Source organism: Coregonus lavaretus (genome assembly GCF_964263955.1).
Source record: "Coregonus lavaretus genome assembly, chromosome: 11".
Lineage (NCBI taxonomy): Eukaryota > Metazoa > Chordata > Actinopteri > Salmoniformes > Salmonidae > Coregonus > Coregonus lavaretus.
Window position 1 is genome coordinate 37,326,225 of NC_139998.1, and position 24,961 is coordinate 37,351,185.

The 24,961-nt window shown below is 44.0% G+C and overlaps 3 protein-coding genes across 3 annotated transcripts; 2 read left to right on the plus strand and 1 right to left on the minus strand.

Moving 5' to 3' along the window:
* Nucleotides 1–1,221: 1,221 nt before the first annotated feature.
* LOC311136889 (WAP four-disulfide core domain protein 1-like) lies at nucleotides 1,222–12,121 on the plus strand. The gene is made up of 7 exons (XM_084171203.1): nucleotides 1,222–1,778; nucleotides 9,890–10,088; nucleotides 10,268–10,351; nucleotides 10,451–10,591; nucleotides 10,677–10,718; nucleotides 10,810–10,875; nucleotides 11,068–12,121. The coding sequence occupies exons 1-6, from the start codon at nucleotides 1,668–1,670 to the stop codon at nucleotides 10,872–10,874; spliced, it is 642 nt and encodes a 213-aa protein (XP_084027329.1). The 5' UTR covers nucleotides 1,222–1,667; the 3' UTR covers nucleotide 10,875; nucleotides 11,068–12,121.
* Nucleotides 12,122–12,255: 134 nt separating this feature from the next.
* On the minus strand, nucleotides 12,256–19,594 carry LOC311136911 (U3 small nucleolar RNA-associated protein 4 homolog). Its single transcript, XM_084171226.1, has 17 exons — nucleotides 19,488–19,594; nucleotides 18,969–19,137; nucleotides 18,406–18,594; nucleotides 18,209–18,293; nucleotides 17,967–18,056; nucleotides 17,630–17,841; nucleotides 17,227–17,398; nucleotides 17,030–17,121; nucleotides 16,758–16,854; nucleotides 16,535–16,599; nucleotides 16,209–16,331; nucleotides 15,436–15,592; nucleotides 15,159–15,265; nucleotides 14,942–15,037; nucleotides 14,591–14,776; nucleotides 14,244–14,354; nucleotides 12,256–12,604 (listed from the first exon to the last, which is right to left on the minus strand). Exons 2-17 carry the CDS (start codon nucleotides 19,125–19,127, stop codon nucleotides 12,488–12,490), a joined length of 2,058 nt encoding a protein of 685 aa, XP_084027352.1. The 5' UTR covers nucleotides 19,128–19,137; nucleotides 19,488–19,594; the 3' UTR covers nucleotides 12,256–12,487.
* A 60-nt stretch (nucleotides 19,595–19,654) lies between these two features.
* chtf8 (CTF8, chromosome transmission fidelity factor 8 homolog) lies at nucleotides 19,655–23,588 on the plus strand. Its single transcript, XM_084171427.1, has 3 exons — nucleotides 19,655–19,842; nucleotides 22,263–22,380; nucleotides 22,696–23,588. Exons 1-3 carry the CDS (start codon nucleotides 19,817–19,819, stop codon nucleotides 22,927–22,929), a joined length of 378 nt encoding a protein of 125 aa, XP_084027553.1. The 5' UTR covers nucleotides 19,655–19,816; the 3' UTR covers nucleotides 22,930–23,588.
* Nucleotides 23,589–24,961: the final 1,373 nt, after the last annotated feature.

Genomic DNA, 24,961 nt, shown 5'->3' on the forward strand with positions numbered 1-24,961 from the left:
CGACACTATAATCAACAGTCCTATAAACACCACTCAACAAGTCTACCACTGCTGTATTATGGGGATATTATAATGGGCTTATACCAACAATCAACATGACACAACCATTCTCTAAAGCAAGGGTGTCAAACTCATTCCATTGAGGGCATATTGTCTGCTGGTTTTTGTTTTTTTCTTTCAATTAAGACCTGGGGGGAGTTCCTTACTAATTAGTGACCTTAATTCATCAATCAAGGAAAAGGGAGGAGCGAAAACCCGCAGACACTCGGCCCTCCGTGGAATGAGTTTGAGTGCTCTAAAGAGTTTAATCACGTGCTGATCTGAGCTCCAAATATTGCCTGCATTATGCCTCTGAGTTATGTTCCCATAGTTGTAGTTCATTGCTCCATAGTTTTTGCTGTTATTACTGTAGCTACTGTATCACCTTACCTGTGCTATCGAGCCCATCATCAGGGGTGATTGTGGCCATGTCTTTAAAGCAACTTTTCCCGACTTATACCCAATCCAGGCTCCGCTGGCAACAGACAAGCATGTCTCTCCCTCTCTCTATTCTCTCTCTCTTTTGTGTTACTATAGCTAGGGCCCCATTGTGACATAAGCCTTGCTCCTGTAAAACTAATAATGACAAAGATTTGTACAGGCTTAGCATTCTTTCCCCCTTTCAATGCAGGATACGGGAATGAGGGGGCCAGGGGGATGAGGGGAGTTAGGGAGTGAGAAGGGTGAGGGGATATGTCCTAGTTTGAGAGCGAACATGCTATTTCACAGACAAGTGGCCCCTTCTCTGGATCACGCAACATGCTTTTATTCTTTCTGGTTGAACGTCTACATCATCCTCTCAACATACAGCCTACTCAGGAATGCATAGTCATGGCACTCCCAGATACTTTCTTACACTATATCATGCATTTCATATTCCCACAAGTCCGTCATTATGTAAAATGTATGCATACAATACTGTAAATTATACGATAATTTGGGGTATTATCAACACTAAAATACCCTGAAACGTTTTACTGCAGCATGCTGTAAATTATGGCGACAGACAAGCCTCTCTCTCTCTCTCTCCAGCAGATGTGCATTTACAGACCCAGGGGGGCAACGGGGAGGGTCCTACAAAATAAATATTTCTCTACATCTCTCTGTGTCTTCTGTTCTCTCCCCTCCCTCCTTTGGGCTCCCTCCTCCTTCTCCCGCTCGCTCTCTCCTTCCCTCTCTCTCAGTGAAAGGCAGACATGTGCTTGCCGTGCCAGCAGACCGATTTAACCCTCTCCTCAGAATAACTAATGCACAGACAGCTGTCTTTCCCTCCTTGACGCCCCTAACTATCTCCCTCTTTCTTTTTCCCTCCACAGTGGCTCTATTAATTATTTCTCCTCCTTTCCTTTCCTTTCTTCTTATTTTCCCCTGCTCAGACGGATAAAAAGACTTGTCCTATAGCAGAGCTTGTGTAATCGCTGGCTTCACAAGCACGGGAGCTCCTGCCTCAACACCGGCCCAATAAGGAATACCAAGCACTGGACTGAACACCACAGTGTTGGAGAAAAGGAGAGAACATAGAAAAACAGGACAATAAGGAAGAAGGATACAGCAAGGACCACAGAGAGTGACAGAAGAAGAGAGAAGAAACAGAGTGAGGAGTGCAGGAGGAGTAAAGTGTTAGGACCATGCCTGGCTGTCACATCCTGACGCCCCTGGTGTTGGTGCTCTGCATGCTGGTGCTGTCCTGTGGGTCAGGAGGTGCCCGGCGGATCAGGAAGAGAGGGCTTCACCAAAAGGTGGGGTTTAGACCTGATATGAGTACCTTCACTGTTGCTGCAGCAATACAGTGTGTGTGTGTGTGTGTGTGTGTGTGTGTGTGTGTGTGTGTGTGTGTGTGTGTGTGTGTGGAAAGAGAGAGGGAAAAGCTGGTGGACCTACAATACATACACTGTTTTAGCAGGGTGGCAGAGGGGTGTAGTTTGGAGGTTTTCACACACTGAAAACAGTTTTGGGGCTTGGGTGAGAGATGGGTGTTGTTACCATGGTGCGACTATGTCTCTGTTAAAGAGCTCAGTAGAGTGTATGTCTAACCTACTATGAGTACAGTTGGAGAGAGGGAAACTGTATGATTTGACATGTGAATCTGAAGCCATGCGACATGCTTGGATTCTATAAAAACTCACCAGACTCCGAAATACAGTGAGGGGAAAAAAGTATTTGATCCCCTGCTAATTTTGTACGTTTGCCCACTGGCAAAGACATGATCAGTCTATAATTTTAATGGTAGGTTTATTTGAACAGTGAGAGACAGGATAACAACAAAAAAATCCAGAAAAACGCATGTCAAAAATGTTATAAATTGATTCGCATTTTAATGAGGGAAATAAGTATTTGACCCCTCTGCAAAACATGACTTAGTACTTGGTGGCAAAACCCTTGTTGGCAATCACAGAGGTCAGACGTTTCTTGTAGCTGGCCACCAGGTTTGCATACATCTCAGGAGGGATTTCGTTCCACACCTCTTTGCAGACCTTCTCCAAGTCATTAAGGTTTCGAGGCTGACATTTGGCAACTCGAACCTTCAGCTCCCTCCACAGATTTTCTATGGGATTAAGGTCTGGAGACTGGCTAGGCCACTCCAGGACCTTAATGTGCTTCTTCTTGAGCCACTCCTTTGTTGCCTTGGCCGTGTGTTTTGGGTCATTGTCATGCTAGAATACCCATCCACGACCCATTTTCAATGCCCTGGCTGAGGGAAGGAGGTTCTCACCCAAGATTTGACGGTGCATGGCCCCGTCCATCGTCCCTTTGATGCGGTGAAGTTGTCCTGTCCCCTTAGCAGAAAAACACCCCCAAAGTATAATGTTTCCACCTCCATGTTTGACGGTGGGGATGGTGTTCTTGGGGTCATAGGCAGCATTCCTCCTCCTCCAAACACAGCGAGTTGAGTTGATGCCAAAGAGCTCGATTTTGGTCTCATCTGACCACAACACTTTCACCCAGTTCTCCTGTGAATCATTCAGATGTTCATTGGCAAACTTCAGACGGCCCTGTATATGTGCTTTCTTGAGCAGGGGGACCTTGCGGGCGCTGCAGGATTTCAGTCTTTCACGGCGTAGTGTGTTACCAATTGTTTTCTTGGTGACTATGGTCCCAGCTGCCTTGAGATCATTGACAAGATCCTCCCGTGTAGTTCTGGGCTGATTCCTCACCATTCTCATGATCATTGCAACTCCACGAGGTGAGATCTTGCATGGAGCCCCAGGCCGAAGGAGATTGACAGTTATTTTGTGTTTCTTCCATTTGCGAATATTCGCACCAACTGTTGTCACCTTCTCACCAAGCTGCTTGGCGATGGTCTTGTAGCCCATTCCAGCCTTGTGTAGGTCTACAATCTTGTCCCTGACATCCTTGGAGAGCTCTTTGGTCTTGGCCATGGTGGAGAGTTTGGAATCTGATTGATTGCTTCTGTGGACAGGTGTCTTTTAAACAGGTAACAAACTGAGATTAGGAGCACTCCCTTTAAGAGTGTGCTCCTAATCTCAGCTCGTTACCTGTATAAAAGACACCTGGGAGCCAGAAATCTTTCTGATTGAGAGGGGGTCAAAAACGTATTTCCCTCATTAAAATGCAAATCAATTTATAACATTTTTGACATGCGTTTTTCTAGATTTTTTTGTTGTTATTCTGTCTCTCACTGTTCAAATAAAAAAAAAACCTACCATTAAAATTATAGACTGATCATTTCTTTGTCAGTGGGAAAACGTACAAAATCAGCAGGGGATCAAATACTTTTTTCCCTCACTGTAGAAGGTACAGGTCTGTGTGTGTGTGTGTGTTAAAGCCCTTGTCATTCAATAGTCACACAGCTTTTAAAGTTCTGCCATCTTTCCCATGTAAACCCTTCCAGTGTGCTCAGTTTTAGCAATAGCAGGGTGAATGCTGTGTAGTCCCCTGTGTATTGTCCTCTCCACTCTGTCCTGGCTGTGTGAGGAGTGGAGGAGTGACGGACGGTCATGCAGAAGACTGACCACAGAGAAACAGAGCATGGTCATTGTCACAGAGGGGCTCCTGTAGTGAGAGCAGCAGACAGAGACAGTGGTGGAGGGAGGGGAGAAATGGGAGGGGTGCAGGAGGCAGAGAGAGGGGCTGCAGAGGGGCACAGGATGCTCTCTTTTTCCCTCCAGAGCAGCAAAGCAGAATGAGCAGCTGGCCAGCACAGCCAGAAACATGCCAACAGTCTGCTAGCGTGGGGAGAACATTACAATAACCACAGCTTCCACTGCTTAGTAACTCACACCTGTTATTGTATCCCACCCAGGGGGATACTCTCTGTCCCTGACATGTGTCCGGACATCAAATCTAATTTTATTTGTCACATGCTTTGTGAACAAGAGGTGTAGACTAACAGTGAAATGCTTACTTACTGGCCCTTCCCAACTATGCAGAGAGAAAAATAGAAATAATATAAAGATAATAACAAAAGGAATAAATACACAATGAGTAAAGATAACTTGGCTTTATACACAGTACTGAGTCGATGTGCAGGGGTACGAGGTAATTGAAGTAGATATGTACATATAGGTAGGGGTAAAGTGATAAGGCAACAGGATAAATAAAAAATAAGCAGTAGCGTATGTGATGAGTCAAAAGGGGGGTCAATGCAGATAGTCCATGTAGCTATTTGGTTAACTATTTAGCAGTCTTATGGCTTGGGGGTAGAAGCTGTTCTCAGGGTCCTGTTGGTTCCAGACTTGGTGCATCGGTACCACTTGCCGTGCGGTAGCAGAGAGAACAGTCCATGACTTGTGTGGCTGGAGTTTTTGACGATTTTCAGGGCCTTCCTCTGACACAGCCTGGTAAAGATGTCCTGGATAGTAGGGAGCTCAGCCCCAGTGATGTACTGGGCCGTAGGCACTACCCTCTGTAGCGCCTTGCGGTCGAATGCCAAACAGTTGCCATACGAAGCGGTGATGCAACCAGTCAAGATGCTCTCAATGGTGCAGCTGTAGAACTTTTTGAGGATCTGAGGGCCCATGCCAAATCCTTTCAGCCTCCTGAGGGTGTGTGGACCATGTTAATTCCTTAGTGATGTGGACACCGAGGAACTTGAAGCTGTCGACTCGCTCCACTACAGCCCTGTCGATGTGGATGGGGGCATGCTCGGCCCTCCGTTTCCTCGATCAACTCCTTTGTCTTGCTGACGTTGAGGGAAAGATTGGTGTCCTGGCACCACACTCCCAAGTCACTGACATCCTCCCTATAGGCGGTCTCATCGTCATCGGTAATCAGGCCTACCACCGTCGTGTCATCAGAAAACGTAATGATGGTGTTGGAGTCGTGCGCGGCCACACAGTCGTGGGTGAACGGAGTACAGGAGGGGACTAAGCACGCACCCCTGAGGGTCCCCCGTGTTGAGGGTCAGCGTGGCAGATGTGTTGTTGCCTACCCTCACCACCTGGGGGCAGCCCGTCAGGAAGTCCAAATCATCAAACCAAACTTGATTTATAAAGCACATTTGACATGAATGCAACACAATGCGCTTCACAAAATTTTTATAAAAATGAAAATAAAAACATAAATATTTACTACACAACAAACATAAGGGAATAAAAAAACAAAAGAATAACAATAAAAACTGCACCCTAAGTAAAAGCAAAGCTAAAAAGGTGTGTTTTAAAATCTCTTTTAAATATTTCCACAGTTTCAGCCCCCCTCAGGTTCTCTTGCAGGCTATTCCAGAGACTGGGGCCATAGTAACTAAAGGCTGCCTCTCCATGCCTCTTGGTCCTAGGCTTTGGGATAGTTAAAAGGCCAGTGCCAGAGGACTTGAGGGACCTACTGGGTACATAACTCAAAAGCATGTCTTACAAGTATTGGGGTGCGCAATCGTGGATTGATTAAAAAACCAATAGAATAATCTTAAAATGAATTCTAAAACTCACAGGCAGCCAGTACAGAGACTTTAAATCCGGTGTAATGTGTGCTTTCCATCTGGTCTTGGTCAGTACCCGTGCTGCAGCATTCTGTTTGCTTTGCAGTTGACCAATGGCAGGAGAGCATTACAGTAGTCAAGCCTGCTTGTAATAAAAGCATGGATGAGTCTCTCTGTATCAGCCTGAGATAGAAACGGCCGCACCTTGGCAATGTTCCTCAGGTGGTAAAAAGCTATTTTGGTCACATTCCTAATGTGTGATTCGAAATTGAGTTCAGAATCTAAAATGACACCTGGTGTTTTATCTTTAATGCCCAGGATCCAGTTGCAGAGGGAGGCGTTCAGTCCCAGGGTCCCGAGCATAGTGATGAGCTTGCATAATCTGTGGATCTGTTTGGGCGGTATGCGAATTGGAGTGGGTCCAGCGTGTCTGGGATGATGGTGTTGATGTGAGCCATGACCAGCCTTTCAAAGCATTTCATGGCTACAGATGTGAGTGCTACAGGGCGATAGTCATTTAGACAGGTTACATTAGCGTTCTTGGGAGCTATAAGGGAATGATTCCCATTGGATTGGGCTGTCTTGTGTGCTGAGACGTCAGAACGAACGAGATTGGAACAAGCATCCTAATTTTGATAATTCCAGTATGTCGGCCAAATTCACTAGGCTATTCCAAGATGGCTGGACTCAATATAGGATATAATCCCTCTAGTGTAGCCAGCAAATACCACTCTCTATAGAAATAGGAAAAATAAAAACAAAATATGCATAACAAATACAAAACATAATATGGCCTTGGCATACAGTAATAAGATATTCTGGAAGAAATCCACAGGAGGTAAAGTCTGTTTCATACTTGGTTTGAGTAAACTGCTGGGTAGGTCAGAGTTAATACACTTAGCCCACTGAGGATTCGATAGAAGTTTTGAACGTTAATCCCAGTCAGATGATATCATGTGAGCATGGTCTGGACATTACTGTACACACCCACAGGATTATCAGCTCCCCGCTGAGAGCGGGCTGGAGAAGCACCCCCATTGCTCTCTGGTGATATAATAAACCTGTGATAGTCCAAACATCCATCAGGATAAAACACCATGGTAAACAGTCAGTGCAGAAGCAGGCAGTGACCTGCATGTGTGTTATGTCCAGACATGGTCTCAGTCTAACTATTATCTCAGCATGGAAAGGAGGGTGGAGAATGGCTGCACTTGTATTACAGGAGAAAGAAAGCGATACGGATCTAAATAGCATGGTCAATGCATAAGTGTGACTATCATGAAATAATCAGTGCAATCCATACATCCATTTGGGCTGTATGACCGTATCACATTGCACATCGTTTCACTTGAGAAGCTGGTGTGCTTCCTGAGTTCTAGGAATCAGGATGTGCCTGATCTAAGGACTAGATACAGTACAGACGTCAATGGCCTGATCACAGTTTACATCACAGTCTGGAGCCAAATGAGGTCTCTAATGGCTTCAGACCACTCTGCTGCATCGCTCAGCTTTGAAATCCCTGCCCTGGAAGAAATCAATATAACAGGTTTGCCGGCATTTCTGTGGCCCAGCAGGAAGAGACCAATGACTGTAAATAAACAATGTGGGACTGAACATCAAACAGACACATGCAGCACGGCACAGTGCAGGGCATGGTAGGGCAGTGCAGGGCAGCTTGGAACTCAGACAGGCAGACTGATAGACAGGAACCGGATATTCTACTTCCTCTGCTACTGAGATCTGAAGGGAAACCATGGGAACTGAGCAGATAATGAACCGTGGTCACTGTAGCTCACATTGTCCAATCACAGGGATAATCAGCCTCACTCTTGTACTTTAAACCTGGAGTTGTCTGAACTGCATTTGTAAAGATACACAATGACATGAGGATGAAAGTGAATGGCCTACTTTGCCTCCCATAATCATTTTCTGTAACGTTGTAAACAGGATTTGAATCATTTTGTAGACCTAAGAGCATTGGCTTCTCTTTGAGATACTATAGGACAGGCTAATGTAGCTAGGCCTAGAAACCCTCAGGAGACAGACAGTCAGAAGATCTGAGAGATGATGGATCCAATCTGGCCAATGTGGACCACAGCTGCTAAAAGCATTAATTCTTAGAATGAATAGCGCCCTGATGTTGCCTGATGACTCATCCTGAATTTAATTCCGTTGCTATATCGATCGCTCCATAGAAATGTTAGTGGGCGTGGTGTTTGTCCGGAGCGATGTGGAAGGGTAGCCAGGCAAGCCCTGATAAGGCCAAAAGCTCTAAAGATGAATCTTGAGGAAGGAGAATCGCTGTAAAGCACATAAAAAATCTGGAAGTGGTACTAAGACTGGAAGTGGTACTAAGACGTGGTCCTCTGTAGCTCAATTGGTAGAGCATGGTGCTTATAACGCCAGGGTAGTGGGTTCGATCCCCGGGACCACCCATACGTAAAAATGTATGCAGACATGACTGTAAGTCGCTTTGGATAAAAGTGTCTGCTAAATGGCATATTATTATTATTAAAATCAGGATCAATAACCTAACCAAGTCAGCAGTCCCCTGTAGTTCAGTTGGTAGAGCATGGCGCTTGCAACACCAGGGTTGTGGGTTCGTTTCCCACGGGGGGCCAGTATGAAAATGTATAAACTCACTAACTGTAAGTTGCTCTGGATAAGAGCGTCTGCTAAATGACTAAAATGTAAATGGAAGGCCAGAAAGTAGTGCACTCGTGTGTTGCCACGCCAATGCTACAAGTTGATCCAGTCACTGAGACCTGGCACCCCACCTGGCAGCTGACGGAGTAAATTATTTGTGTGTTTATTACAAACATTCATTCTGTGGCACAAACACCAGCGCCAAACATTTGCTTTCGTTTTTACGGTCGGTTTGGAAGAGCAGTCGCTTAGCCTGCCAAATAAACAGCGCAGTTAACGATCATGTGCAGTCCGCAAGCCCATTATCTAATTAGTGAGAGGGGGGAAACTCTCAGAGCGCCCCTGCCACAGTCTCTCTGTCAGGGGGAAAGGGACAGGGACACCTTACCCGGGCTGGCAGGGCATCCACGTCGAGAGCAGCAGGATGTGCACTTGAAATTACAGTGTCTGGTCTGGAGCTCCATGATAAAGATGCGCTTTGGTTAACATTGGCCAGACTATGTGGAATATTTGCATTCTGGTTAATGTTGGCAGAGTCAGAGTGAGCCTCACAGACTGAGACTGTGTGGTTGGCCCTGTACAGTAGGCTAGCTCAACTGCAACTGGAAACCGGACCTCACTGTATCTGCTGCTGAGCCAGAGCAGCTCCTCTGTGGAATAACACTAGGAAAATATGAGGAAAGACCCACAAATGCTGCCTCCTTAGCTCTATGGTTATTTGCACATCACATACAGTGACCACAAACCTGAATAAACCAGTTTGACCTATGACATCCTCCAGGAAGTAGTTCACACAATAGGTACATGGAAATACAGCCATGGCTGTATTAAAGATCTGATTATGTAAGTGTTTCACAAGCTCTTTTGGAGCAAATCACAGACCACCACTGTTCAGGTGAGGTGGAGAATGTGTGTGGGTTTAAAGCAGGTAAGACTTCCTTGACAGTGTATCACGTTCATTGCCCTCTTTTTCCCCCTTATTGACTTACCCTTCAGTTCTTCATCACTCTACGTGTTTAGAGTGCAGGTCAAGGTGTTTACTAACAGGCATGATAGCTACATAACATGGAAAACATAACAAATAGAAGGAGCTGATGGAAAATTTTGCAACAAGTATGTTACAAAATGCATTACTGCCACCTGCTGGTCAAAGGGGTAGGACATCACTATTCATCTTTGTAGGCCTACTGTATGTACAAAAAGACTCCAGCAATCACCTACTATGTTGAAAATGATCCAGGTCTCTCTATATTTCAGCCTCAGGATAGTAGACTGCAAATTTCTGTGCAAACAATAAAGTAATTCTGTTATCTCATCTCCTCTCAGGACTATGAGTATCCGAACCAGCAGTCCCAGTCCACACAGTACCAGAAGAACGACCGCTGCCCACCCCCACCTCAGATGCTGCCGGAGCGGGCCTGTGAGGTGCCCGGCTGCCGCTCTGACTCAGAGTGTGAGCGCCACAAGCGCTGCTGCTACAACGGCTGCATCTACGCCTGTCTGGAGTCAGTGCAGCCCCCACCAGGTAAGCACCACTGATCTAGATGACAGTCCACAAAACCACACTTATCGACCCATATGACGACACACATGGTCATACATAGCATGGGCATGGCTCTAACCATTGGTACTAGGGTATGCAGTAAAATACTGACGATATCATTAGGATCAAACTTACCAATGATGTGTGTTTGTGTTGATCAGTGCTGGACTGGCTGGTTCAACCCAAGCCTCGATGGCTGGGAGGGAATGGCTGGCTTCTAGACGGTCCAGAGGAGGTACTGCAGGGTGAGTAGCCTGGAACATCACCATTAAACGCACCTGAACTCTACACCATCAGTGTGTGTGTTTAGTTGACCTCTGACCTGTGTGTCCCCTGCCCTCCAGCGGAGGCCTGCAGCACCACAGAGGATGGTGACGAGCCCCTGCACTGTCCCACGGGCTACGAGTGCCACATCATCAACCAAGGAAACCCCGCCGCTGGCATTCCCAACCGGGGACAGTGCATCAAGTCTCGTGGCAACTCTGGTAAGGTCTGATTCAGTCAACAGACATTTAATATAGTTCTAAAAACTGGCATAATCACGAACTGGAGGTGCTATTTCTCATCCAGATGGACGTCCAATGAGGCAAAAGTCCTACAAGGACTACTTGGGTAAGTGTGGTGATCAACTGTCCTGTATACTCCATAATTATACTGCTGGGGTCTCTTTTACATGAACATGCCTGTCATTTCTCCACTATAGGAACTGGAAGTAGCTCTAATAATGCAGTGGCCTATGAGAAACACCACCACAAACACTTGGGATGAGGTAGGTGTTACTGGGAGAGAAACTACATCTTGATGCCATTTAGGAAAAAAAACAAGAGGTCAGAATATAGCCTATATTGTTTGTCCATGCCTGAGCTGTCAAGGGTCAATCTAACAATCTATAATAACCATTTCGGACTATCTGACAGAGTAAAAAGCTGGAAGTCTCTTCAAAACAGTCTCTCCTCCTCAGATACCTCAACACAGAACCTCAGCTATCAGAGCCCAGATATCAAACCTCTCTTGACAACGGAACACAGCACAACCCAGACAAGATAACCTCACGGTGCTTTACACTTCCCACGTCTGGCCTGGGGAAAGGAGGAAAACAAGCATACAGTTCCTACCTCTTCTCAAACTGGTAAACTCCTTTGGTTGGAATAATGATCCAGGCAGGGTTTTAAACACATAATACTTTGACAGATTTACACACACAGAAACATGCTTTGATTTAGTCATGGGTAAGGCGTAATGGTTGAAGCAGAGAAAGGAACAAGACAAAGCCCTTTTCTTGATCAGTCTCAAACTGGGAAATAAAAAAACATGCCATTTTTGTATAGACAATATCAAAGTAGATCCACTGAAAAACCCCACAACCAGACACACACACCCATCTCATAGAAACCTAACCTGAGGTCCATTGATGGATGGTCAACAGGAAATAAGGACTATGTGCTGCTGTTGGCCCTCACCCTTCAGGCCAGCAGGATGAAGGTCCCATAAACACAGAGACCCAGGAACAGACCCAGAACCACCAACACACTCCATACATGATTCATGTAATAACTTCACAGCTGCCCTCCACCCCGCTTACAGCTTGAACAAAGCCTGTCAATCATGGTGGGAGAGCAAGCTGGGCCTTACACCAGTATGACCCCATCATCCACACACAGTTGTTCAAACTGTTTGTATCGACTGTAAATCAAATTGAACATATTCCATCCAGTATTTTCACTCAAGTCAGTCCAAAGATGAACATTAGTATGACAGAAAGACAGGTGTGAGTGGTTAGGAATAGGCATGTCTGTATGTTAGTACTACATCAAATGGTGCTCAGTTCTAAGGCTGTCTCTTCTAACAGAACAATAAGCTGGTCTACACATGAAGACTGAATTCCAAAACTAATAAGCTAGGAGGTATGAACAACATGTAACCATTCTCTATGAGGGAGACAGTAATATCCAAATGTTATCAAACTGGTGCTGTAATGTTGCCTTGTGTATTACAAATAAACGGTATGTTTGAGGAATGGTCTGCTATATACATTATTGTACAGACTTACAAACTTTACACTGAAACCTAACCATTAACCCAAATGCATGATTGACTGTCCTTGCCAATTTTAGGTGACTACCTTGAGAAAATGACAAAACAGTCTGTACATTACAGTAAATATTTCATTTATTACTGTATCAAACAGTCTTTACAAAGCATGGGTCAGGGGTGAAGAGAGACAGACTGTGCTCCGATTCCCTTCCCTGCTCCTGAAATGTGCACCTGGTCACAGCAGTCGCAATCTTTTCAAATCCAATGAATGTGTGCCCACTTCAGGGAGAAGGGTAGAGAATAGAAGCGCAGCCACAGACAAACAAAAATACACTTCTCCCTCATGTTTATGTGGCAAACTTCTTCTGTCTGACGGGAGCAGGTAGCTGGGATGTGATGGCCAGGAGAGGGCGCTCCACCATCACCAGAGACTGGTCATCCAGCAAACTCACAGACAGCAAGTCCTACACAGGACACATATCATAGGAACAGAGACATACTGATTTGACCCATTATCACATTTATAGAATCTAAACATCTCATTACTGAAAATTAGGGGTGTACCGGTTCACCAAACCCACGGTTCAGTACGTATTGCGGTTTTGGGGTCACGGATTGGTTTCGGTACAGCGTGAAAATTAAATGCCATTCACAATGTTCAGCATTCATAACGTTCCTGGCATTGTCTGTTGTGACAGGATTGATATGTTGGGCCTCTCAAGTTTCCACTCTGATGCTGTGTTTGTAACCATGTGGGAGGTGGGAATTTACTAGTTGTGAAATCGTAAATACCAGTTGGATGCATTCATGTGATTTGAACTCATTGAGAAACGCAGATTGGCTAATGGCCAACAAGCTGCGCCAACCATAAACTAAAAGTACAGCTATCATGCTTGTAAACAAATTAAAGAGTAAAAAAAAACATTTGATTGCTTTATATAAATAGAGTTTTGTTACATTAACTGCCAAAAATGCTGTTATAGAGGCAATTTCCCTAGCAGGTGACGTCAGAGCTCACCATGTGGGAGAAGTGGGTGCTCAGAATGATAAACGAGTTTCCCCATTAGTAATTACCAGTTGGAGAGCCGTTCAAGTGGATTTTTCCCAGTCGTATTGGGTAAATTTCCACTTGGTTACGAATGCACCATGACACTGCCTCTCTCAGTGCCAGATGCGCACTTGTGACTCTCATTAAGGGGCCGTGTCTGTAGCATAGTACATCTCCACTCTGGGGTAATGTGATGGGCTGTCACTGTTAAGAAAGCACAATTCATTGAAAACTTTGCCTTCGGTTTGCTTATATAGAGCGGATACTACCGGTTCGCTGAAATGGGTGCAAGAGGGAAGTTCGTAACGTCGCTCGAGCACTTTTACGAGGTGCTGAAACCTATTCTCAACCACCGAGAATAGGCGCATATCCATGGCTATAAACCAAAGACTGTAAAAAATATATAAATATAGCCTACCTATCGCTCTTGTAATTTATTTGGCCCAGTCAGAATCAGCTGCTTGAATGCAGAGGGGAGACGATGTTGTGTTGTTTTTTTGCGCTTCAGTCTTGTTCCGGATTACTGCCGTGATGTCGGTGTAAATGTGCCAACATATTTAAGGTGTTGGCAGCTGCATAGGCTATTCTTGTTGAGCGTGGCGACATACTGTTAATGTTTTATCCACAAATCTCTGTCCATCGCTGTTGTAATCTACTAAGAAGTCAACATTTTCCCCAAACTGGAGATTTTAAATGGAGAATCTTCCTCCTGGTTTATCGACCCCACCACTCGCCATAGTAGAACTAGTTCCCGGCTGCGCCTCACAAAAGGACAGTTTGAAATGTGCCAATTAAGATGAGAATTTTTTATACAACGTCTTGTTGTTTCAACAGAATAGCCTGAAACAATTTTCCAACTCAGATTTACTTGAAGCATAGGCTTAGTGTTTTTATTTGTATGTATTAATTTGGGTTCACAGTTCACAGACCGAACCGAGGTCCCCCTACCGAATGGTTTGGTACAAATACGTGTCCCGTTACACCCCTACTGTATATAAGATATATTCTGATATTGTCCCAGTTTGGGTTCTACCTGGCCAAACAGAGAGACTCACCTGGAAGGTTTTACATATTTTGAAAGCATGGAGGTGACAGGGCCTCTCCTGCTCTGATAGGCTCCTGAGGGTCATCTGATTGTAGAACTGGGTCTTCTGGTCAGGGAGGGGCTGAAGGGGTAGAGGGTGACTGTGTTAACCTCACAGGCCACTAAAAGCAGGTGTATTATAATGATACATTCAATATGACCCATAATAGGCCACTAAACCAACACTGTTCCTTGAATAGATGAAAAGGCTCAACTGAGGAGGACTGCTAAAGGCCATTATGACAAAGACATTGATGGATAAACACTAAAGGAAAACAAAAAAGAAGGATGCCTGTGGGAGAGATGCAGGTTTCTTACCAGACTTTGGTCGATGATGCAGAACATGTGCATGTCGTGCAGGAGGATCTGTTCAGGGTTTTTAGGGTTGAAGGTCACGTGGGTGACAGGTGTGTCCCGGTCCAACCACAAGTTGTGGAGCCCCTGCTTCTGAAGCTTTCGGCTCCAGTCTGTGTACTGCTTCTCCACTATTGAGTACTCAAATATCTATAGACATGGACCAAAGAACAGTCAGCATATCTACACGTGTCGGGGTACTAAATCGTAAACCTACAGTGGATATCACAAGTTTCAACGATCACTCCTGTTAAAAGTATTATTGAGAGATACCAATATCTGCAGCGGCAGTATGAGAGGTGGCATGGTGTTTACCTGTTGGTCAGCGTGCACCATGGTCAGGTTGTTGGTGGTGGGGTTGATCCCCATGGCACTGGGACAGGAACCATACACAGGTACTATACAGTGGAGCTGGAACACAAGAATAGGGTCATGGGTCATGTGAGGCTGTCATTGGTAGCAGATTACACTACTTTTACAGTGTTACAGAACAGCTGTAGAGCTTGACTGGATCAGAGGAAAACTCAGTCACCTTTAGTTTCTGTACATTGTAGACGTGGATCTCACAGTCACTATTTGCTGTCGCCAGCCACTTCCCATCCACACTGTTAGTCATTAGGTGAATGGGCTGTCTGGACCCTGGAGAAGGAAACAGCAGAGTGAGGCCATGTTACCAAAAAACAGAGATTAGGTTATCCAGCACAGAGCTTTGGTTTTTCAGTGAAGAGCATCAAAATTGCAATTTCAGAAAGCAGTTTGCCAGTTGACATGGGAGATCAGATAACCAATATTTCTGATGATCCACTGACCTGACTTGGGCTTAAGGGTGTGCACATACTTGCACTCAGATTGGCTAAGGGCAATAACGAGGACTGATGATTGGCTGGAGGCAGCAAACAGTTTGAAGGAGTCTGACGAGAAACACAGCTGGTGTGCAGAGCGCAGGACTTTTGGAAGCTTGGGTACCTGGGGGAGAGAGAGAGAGGGATTTGGACTACCTCTCCAACTGAACAATGTAGGAGAGGAGAACAAGACCGGGCTCAACCAGCAATGTTGGAGTTTTAAACTGACATTTTACAGCACGGACAAATGGCGCCATCTACTGGATGCTCAGTAATAATATAAAAATAATAATAATAATAATATGCCATTTAGCAGACGCTTTTATCCAAAGCGACTTACAGTCATGCGTGCATACATTTTTGTGTATGAGTGGTCCCGGGGATCGAACCCACTACCTTGGCGTTACAAGCGCCGTGCTCTACCAGCTGAGCTACAGAGGACATATTATATTAGATATTAAATATTAGAGTGAAATTATTGTCCAGTCAAAGCTGGCCCATTTGAATGATTGCAAATACGACTGTCCCTTGGGAAGAGTGAAAGCACACAATATATTATCAGATTCAACAAGCTCAAATGACATTCAACTAGAACAAACAGGATTTTATGAATTAGTCAAACAATTAAATGGGATTTGTGTAGCAAATCAGCAAACCGCTTTGGCAAACATGATAAAGTAGGTGAGGAGGCCGATTGTGTATCTAACATAATGGAGACCACAATCAAGACTTGGTACTACCTTGGTAATACTGATGTCGTTATTGTCCGTCTGCAGCCTGTACAGACGTACACTGGACACAGTGGAGTAGGCTAGCCATCCTCCACAGGAGGACAGAGCACTGCAGCAGATTTGATCCTCACCCTGAGGGCAAACGTCACAGAATAACAAAACAACTACAGTTAAACAGGGTTTCTTCAACATTACATAAACTCAGACTATGCCACTCAAATTCAATGTATACTGTTATTAGATCAGCTAAAATGAAATGCCCAAGGGTGAGGTGATCTTGGATAGTTCTACAGATTGAGGTGATAAACAGGTGTATGCAAGAGCAATGTACCTACCTTTCTCTTGAGATGGAGGAGTTTCTCAGGTTTCCTCTTCAGAGGCAAGCTGTCTCCTGGCTTCCCTGAAAAGAAGAGAGAGGTGTCATCAAATACAGCTACACCCGTTAGACAAGTGTGATAATCACTCCCCTTTTTTTGTAAAGTTGCTACTATAATTTGCATGATATTGACTATTCTCCCATCTCCCTCTTCCCAGAGTGAGTGTGTGAGAGCTTCTCACCATGTCCATCACTCTCTCCCAGTCTCCACAGCTCCAGCTGACCAGGGAACTGGAAGAGCAGTAGCCCTGCCTTCTTTGCACAGGATACTAGATTCCGCTGAAAAGAACAACAGTACAAACAGGATCAAATCAAGCTTTTTAGTGCAATTCTATAACAATCTGTTCAGTGTTAATATGAACATTCTGTTGAATTCACTATTCACAATCTATGCAATTAATATTTTTTGCAACAGCTCTGATACCCAAGTAATTTCTACTATTTCTGTACTCACATGGGGAAAGTGGATTTTGCGAAGTCCCGAAGCATGTGACCTCTCATCAAACTTTTCCAAGAGGGGTCTCACTACAAGCTGGGTATCCATACCTGAGAAGAGATTGTATCCAGAATTAGTCATGCAGTCAATATAAAGCAGCATTCATGGTACTACAGTAGCACTTCATCCTCATCCATTTGAGCATTAGTACTGACCTCCAGAGACGATGGCAGTCTCGATCTCAGCCAGGGCTCTGACATCATGGGTGTGGTTCTTAAAGGTCCTGGTTCTAACCCACTCCTTGTCCTGCTGCTGCAGAGTAGGAGCAATGAACTGGAACTGGATCACAGTACCCTCTGACGTCCCCGCCACCACACTGCTCTCATCCTGTCAATCACACACACAGACCAGTCTAGAAGGAAGCTCCACTCTAGTCAATCCTACCAATTCACATTAGTAGGGTCAAACAAATCATGTTCTCTGCAACATATGGATTCAGAAAATCAAAGAGACATCTACATTCTCTAGCTCCTCCTAATAAACAAAGTGCAACAATCTGGAAGGAGGGATAAGATAATGGTAAAGGCCAAGTGTCCATCACAGTGAACACCCTCTCACCTTGGAGACAGACAGTGCCAGCACATCCCACTTGGTCACCAGGTGTGTTTTGACGAGCGTGCCGGTGTGTCTGTCCCAGACTTGGACCTTCCCAGCAGAGTCACCGCTGATGATAGTATGGTCTGACAGGAAGACTACACTCCAGACTACAGTCTCCCGACTCTTAGAGCCTCCAATGCCCCGGTCCACCAGGAGCCTCTGTACAGCATGACCTGAAACAACAAACACTGGAGGTCAGGATCAAAACAAGTCAAAATTAGGAAACCTATCATTAAACGTATTGTGGTTAGCTCACTAACTGTCTGACAATATTTTCACATGGCTGTTCCTAACTCACCTGTAGGAACATCAAAGACACAGATCATGTCCATCATGCCAGCAGCAATCTGTGTGCCAGAGGGGTGCCAGGAGAGGGATATGATGCGACCTGAAAGACAGGATTACACAGTCTAAGCTGCACTCGAAGAGGTCAGTTGCAACCCCATTGACAGCAAGGATGCCAAAACATATTAAGAAAGGTTGCATTGTAAGGAAGGAACAAATGTTTAGACAAGTGAATCAGTACTCTGTTCCACTCACCTTTCTGTCTGTCCAGACTGCGCTCAAACTGAATGCTCTCTTCAAGTACCTCAAACAACTTCACTGTCCCATCTTCACATGCGATCTAACATGTAAAAAAAAAAAAAAGTTACAAGATTTTAAATACCATCTAAAGTCGGCATAAAACACAAAGTGCAATATGTTTGAAAGGACACTATTACAGAGAGGTGACTGACCGCTAAGTGTGCCCCCTGAGAATAGCTGGATATGGTCCAAATGGGGCCCCCATATGCCTCCAGGGAGTATTTGGGTCTCAGGTTTTCCAGGTCATATTCTGTGATCTCTCCATTTAGGCCAGCACTGAACAGGCGTCCTCCAACCCAACACAGGGCCTCGATTGACCGGGAGTCCTTCCCTGGGATAACCTGCAGATCCAAAACAAGTGTTAATTAATGGCAAGTGTGACAACCAACCGTGGGTGTATTTCTGTCGACATTGTTAATCAACAATAAGCATCAACAATGTCCTAAGGAAGGAGGTGTAAAGCCTGTGTAGCTCAGTTGGTAGAGCATGGCGCATGTAACGCCAGGGTTGTGGGTTCGATTCCCACGGGGGACCAGTATGGAAGAAAAAAAATGTATGCACTCTAACTGTAAGTCGCTCTGGATAAGAGCGTCTGCTAAATGACTACAATGTAAATGTAAAGCCTTTTAAGTATGCTAAAATGTAGAGTAACGATCAAACATAATGTTTATTTTCATTCTGAATAGGCCATACATTTATTCAACAAGTTACTAACCTTTTCCTGGAAATAGTGGTCAGCAAAGTTGTAAATCTCCACACTCCCATCCATTCGTGCCAGGGCCAATTTCTCTGTGTGGGCATTGAATGCCATAGCTCTGATGGCAGTGGGCATGTAGTCGAAAAACCGAACCCGGTGCACTTTAAACTCCCCCATTGTCGCTAACCTAAGAAAACAGATGGATGCTAAAATTAAAAGAGGATCAAGAGTTTTGCGTGGAAATCAGTATTGATGTTATCCAGTTAGCTAGCCTCGTGCCGCGTGTTAACTACCGGCTAAACTGTCATAATGCGATGCAAGTCATAATTTGAAACATGTATAAACAAGATGGCTAACTAGCAACTCAAAAAAATAGCTGCTAACTAACCAGCTACGTTACTTAGCCATCTGGCAAACAATTAGGCTGGTTAGCTAGCTGGACACTGAACGAACACCGCTTGCCTATGCGCAAATAATTATATTATTGACATGTACCGATTTATAATGCACATAAAAACAGTTAAAGAAAACGCTTACTTTTATCGTCACTTTCTTTAGTATTTTCTTCAATTTTCACAAACATTCATTCCTAGATCCACACGTTGAATTACAGCAGACACCACGTTGGATACCTTCGAACCGGAAACGAAAACCCCTACCCGCAAGTGACGTGACAGTGCGCCGGAAGAAGGTGGTATATCTTCCTGGCGGGAAAAACATGAAAACAAACACGACTTGTCAGCGACAGAATTAGCGTTAATGGATCATTATATTTACCTAACAATGTCGCATTGAGTGCCTGTGTTGCATCTCTCTTCTTCTCCTCACCCTGTCAGTGTTTTAGTTATCTTTCTGCGAGCAGCACGATGGTTCAAATAATTATAAATTCAAGGTAAGACTTCTCAATCTCATCTGGATTCTTATAAATGGTCAATTCACAGAAGTTCTGTCTGTCTCTTCGCTGAGTATGAAAACATTCAGGATAGTATAACTTCCCTAGTTAGCTAACTTTCATTTCATCAGATGGTAATGAACAGAGTTAGATCTGTTGAGAGACTGCGAGTGTCAATGCTGTCGATCAGTCAACTGTAGTGTGTGCAGTGGCGATTTTAGCATGTACATCTTGTGGGACACACAGACAAAATATTTGGGGATGCATGCGAGCAAAGCCACAACACTAAACAATACATTAATTGCATTGTAACGGTGACAAACGGTGCCCACAAACTGTTAGGGCCTACATAAGCTGTCCCAACACCTTACCACTACTACACCTGGCTATCAGCTGAGCCATGTCTGGCAGCGAAACAGTTCATTCAGCCTCATTTACTGCCTTTTTAAAAAACATAGCAGATATGGCTGACTTGCTTAAACAAACGTGGTTTCTACTGACAATTGAGATGTACAAACTATGGCATAAGGGGACGACAAGCGGATAAGAGGCAATCCGTAATTTCGATTAAGAACTTAATGAGTGAGCTTGGACGGATGTAGTCAAGATAACTATTTCTTCAGCACTTTTGAAATGTACAGCGACAAAATTCAGAACATGGGCCGTTCTTACAGTATTCTCCCTGTACTCCAAGTCAGAACCGTAGGATAAATAAAGGGGGCATATAAGCAGACAATGAAAGCTCTTACAATATTCAATTAGAACTTTTCTCTAAAACAGGCTATAGGCTACATGTGCACCACCAAGTCAGAACAGTAGGCACAATTAAGAGGTGAAAATAGACCAAATTATTAGCGTGAGGCACATGGGCTACTAACAGTTTACTACACAACATACACTTTCTTAGCTACAGTATACATATCTCCCTGGCATATTACATCATTTATGCAGCAGCATAAAATACATTTTTGGACTGACCTTGTTGTGCTATGCTCACTTGAACAGGAAGGTGGCACGGCGGTCCTTCGTGGGCAAACTTTGTCATCAAAGTCTGGCATTCTCTGGATTTATGGCGCTTTCAAGACAACTGGGAACTCGGGGGAAAAACAGGGTCAAATCATGATGACGTCAGTGATCTTCAGGTCGTAGCTCTAGAAAGAGGCCAGAGTTCCCGACTTACAATTCCGAGTTGGATGACCGTTCAAAACGTATTTTCCGAGTCGGAGCTTGTTTTTGTTCCCAGTTGTCTTGAACTCACTGAAGTCAGATTTCCCAGTTCGGAGTTAACAGTTGTTTTGAGTGCGACAGAAATCATGCTGGATTGACAGCATGGCCAATGTTAAATGTTTATCATTTTAAGCTTGGAAAAGAGACCCTTAAACCCAGACTTGGGACTACACAGCCACTCCACTGAAAAGCAGGGTAGTGATTGCTTTGCAATGCTTGCAGTCAGTTACTAATTCCTTCCAAACCACTCATTGTTGAATTTGCGATTTCCAACTTGTTGTGTAATGTTTATGTTCAATGGCCGATGAGCACCGATACGTTTTATCTGTAATTTCTCTTCATTATTTCTCTTCATATGACAAGGATTAAAAAGCATTTGCCAGTAGATTGTCGACATGATTCATGATGATGACTGCTAGCTAAGATTTTGAAAGTAAGATGTTGACATGATCAGTCCAATCAAAGCTACTGTACATTTAACGTGATTTGACGTCATTTTATCTGTGGCCAATGACCTTGAGCCTTCTTGGATGGGCATTTCTAATGTAACTCAATGGCAGCACCCAAGGGGCTTGAATTTTTTAGCTCTACCCTTAGATTTGGCGGTGATGTAGTGTCCCCATGAGTGACAGAACACTGAGCCAATCATGGCGCAACTAGAGAACATTACCCAATCACGGCGCAACTAGAGAACATTGGTCCTCTGTAGCTCAGCTGGTAGAGCACGGCGCTTGTAACGCCAAGGTAGTGGGTTCGATCCCCGGGACCACCCATACACAAAAATATATGCACGCATGACTGTAAGTCGCTTTGGATAAAAGCGTCTGCTAAAATGGCATATTATTACCAACCCCTACGCTCCGTATTTTCCGCTAGCTGCCCCACCACTACAGAAAGCACTGAGCTAGGCTGAACCACCTGCATTTTGGAGCTGCCTTACTCAAGAAAGCAAAAAAGAGACCATGTTTGTATGCAGCTTTATTAACGCAATGATATTATTATGTATTTTTTTACATTGTTTGCAAACTGATATGTGGGGTTCAAAATAAGTGGGGCTCTGCCCCACCTGCCCTGAATGACGGGTCGCCTCTGAGTGTGTGAAATATTCATTTCATCATGTTTAGTGACAATGCTTGATGTCTATGTATTTGGTGAGTACATCTGTTTTTACTCCCCTATCCATCCCTGTCCAGTGTGGATGGTCTTGGTCCTGCTGAGTGGTTGCTGGTTGAACTCCAGGGGGAGATGGTGTCCAGGCAGAACTCTGGACTGGCTGGGAACCTGATGGGAGATCTGCTCTACACCAAAGAGGTACAGGACAACATGGCACTATAATGTGAAACCCCTTGAAACCCCACCTCTTTAAGGAATACCTGGGATAGGATAAAGTAATCCTTCTACCCCCCCTTACCCCACCCCACCCCAAAAAAAAAAACATTTTGTAAAGTGGTTATCCCACTGGCTATAAGGTGAATGCACCAATTTGTAAGTCGCTCTGGATAAGAGCGTCTGCTAAATGACGTAAATGTAAATGTAATGTAGTGCTAGTACACTCTTCTCTTACCTCTTTCCACTCAGAGATGTTGTTTCTTGTCTTTACTGTACTCACCTGTGTCCCCTCCCCAGGGTGTACCTGTGCTAATTGTGGGACACCACATCCTCTATGGTAAGGTGGTCAAACTGGAGAAGCCCTTTGCTGTCCTGATGAAACACTCTGGCCTCCCGCAGGGGGAGGAGGTTCCCATGGAAACCAACCAGCAGAACCCTACCACCTACTCTGTTTCCGCCCTCATCAAGAAGAAGCTCATCTTCAAGACTCGCCCAAAGCCCATCATCACTAATGTGCCCAAGAAAGTGTAGTGAAGTGCTTGGTCGTATGCATTAGGGCTCACTGTCGCAAAACACTTTTAACTGAAAAAATTTGACAAGTTCAGGTAGTCCCTGTTTCAGTCTGTTTTCTTCCATTTTGTGCCTAATGACCTTGACCCTGGTCACCTCTGTGGGAGCAAAGGACATGCTGCACTCTTAATGACTCCAGGCCAACAAGTATGGAGCACACAGTGCAAGACTATACTTGGGACACACTCCTCTGGCTTGAGGTTATGGGACATCTGGAACTAGCCTGTGTGCATATTTGTTTTGATATGTCAGTGGTTACATTGCTGGAATGTTCTGTATGATGTGGTGTATTATTCAAATAAATTGTTGCACTTATCAGATGTGACAGGATTTAGTAATGCGTTGACATGACATTTGTACAGTGATTATTTTCCAATGGGGGAGAAATCGCCACAACAGTCGAATGAGAAATATTTTTTATTCAGATAAAAATACACTTTTTTTTTTTTTCAACCGCTGTACAAGTCAGAAAAATAAACGTTTTGATTTGAAATTGAAATACAAAACTTTTTCCAACAACGTCTTGTCTTTTATTTAAATATGTACATAATGAAATACCTGGGTGGTTACAATACATTATGTTCAGCTTTTATATACCAGTAAAATAAAATGTGTATAGCCATATGCTGGTGCATGATTCTGAGTTTTTTTTAAAAACCCTACTAGTGTATCAGAAATGCTATCTTTTGGTTTATTACTTTTACATGACAGTTATACCTGCCTGTTCTAAATCTACATGAAGCATAATCTCTAAATAGTAATAGGGATAATGGTAATATGAGTGATGTCTCATCCATGAAACTACAGAAAAGACCAGTGTAGCAATGATGAGCACTAGAGACCAAACTACACTGAATTAACAGATCATTATATGCTAACTACATCACATTGTAAAAATGATGTAAACAGCTATTGGTTCATGAAATGTACAAATCCCATAGTTCCTTTTAAATATAGGCCTATTCTTCAAAATATCTTTGAATATATACAATACACAAAATATACTACTTTGCAATATACTGTGAAACATTGCCTTTATGTAACATCAAATGATGTATGAGCTGAGATACCATGGTTTGTTGGAGAGGCTCAACAGTTGTTCTATGTCATTGAGACACGGCTTAGAAAAGTCTGGTATAGATTTTCAGTCACATTAGACTTATTGAATAGTTATGTAATTATATTCAAACCAATACTATTATAAGACTGGGTTTTTTCCATGTAAGATATGCTTACAAATATGGGTGGACATCTACAGTCACTCAGCATTATGAGATCCATTTATTTCTTGTCAAACATGAGTGGTCTGAAACTGTCACAGCTCAATGGCCTGAGTACCTCAGAGGCAGTGACAATATTGTAGACTGAAAGCAGATGTTCAGCCTGAAAGATAGGCTATAACAAACATTGTATTTGACATCTCCACACCATACAACTGAATGTCAGACATTTCTTCACATAATCCCAATATCTATGTCAGAATCAGAAGAATCAGAATCCCCTTTATTCGCCAAGTACATTTACACATACTCATAATTCTACTTGGTGATATGGTGCTTCTAGTTTACATTCATTATACATGTGCATCAACAGTCACTGTGCTGAGAGTCTTATTACACAGTCACCTGACATACACCCTCGGGAGTAAAAAGGGAAAAGTAGGCCACATCTACATGTTAAGACAGATGATTAAAAGAGATTATTTGCTGTCTGTACAGAATTTTAAACACTAAGTTCTGTGTTCCAGCATTCTGTACTGATTCCTTAAAGAGGGCCAAAGGGGTTGCAGGCATCCCTCTTAGGGGCTGTTTATGTGTGTGTTTAGGGGAAAGGGGGAGGTCCCTTCTTGGCATGCACATAGAAGTGTAACCATAGATGTCCACCCTTTTTGCTCCATGATGGCTGAAGGGACCAATTCATCCAGCCACACAGTAAATCATTTCCCCCTCTGTGCCTGGCCACCACCACCTCCACTCACACTCTCTCTGGCTGG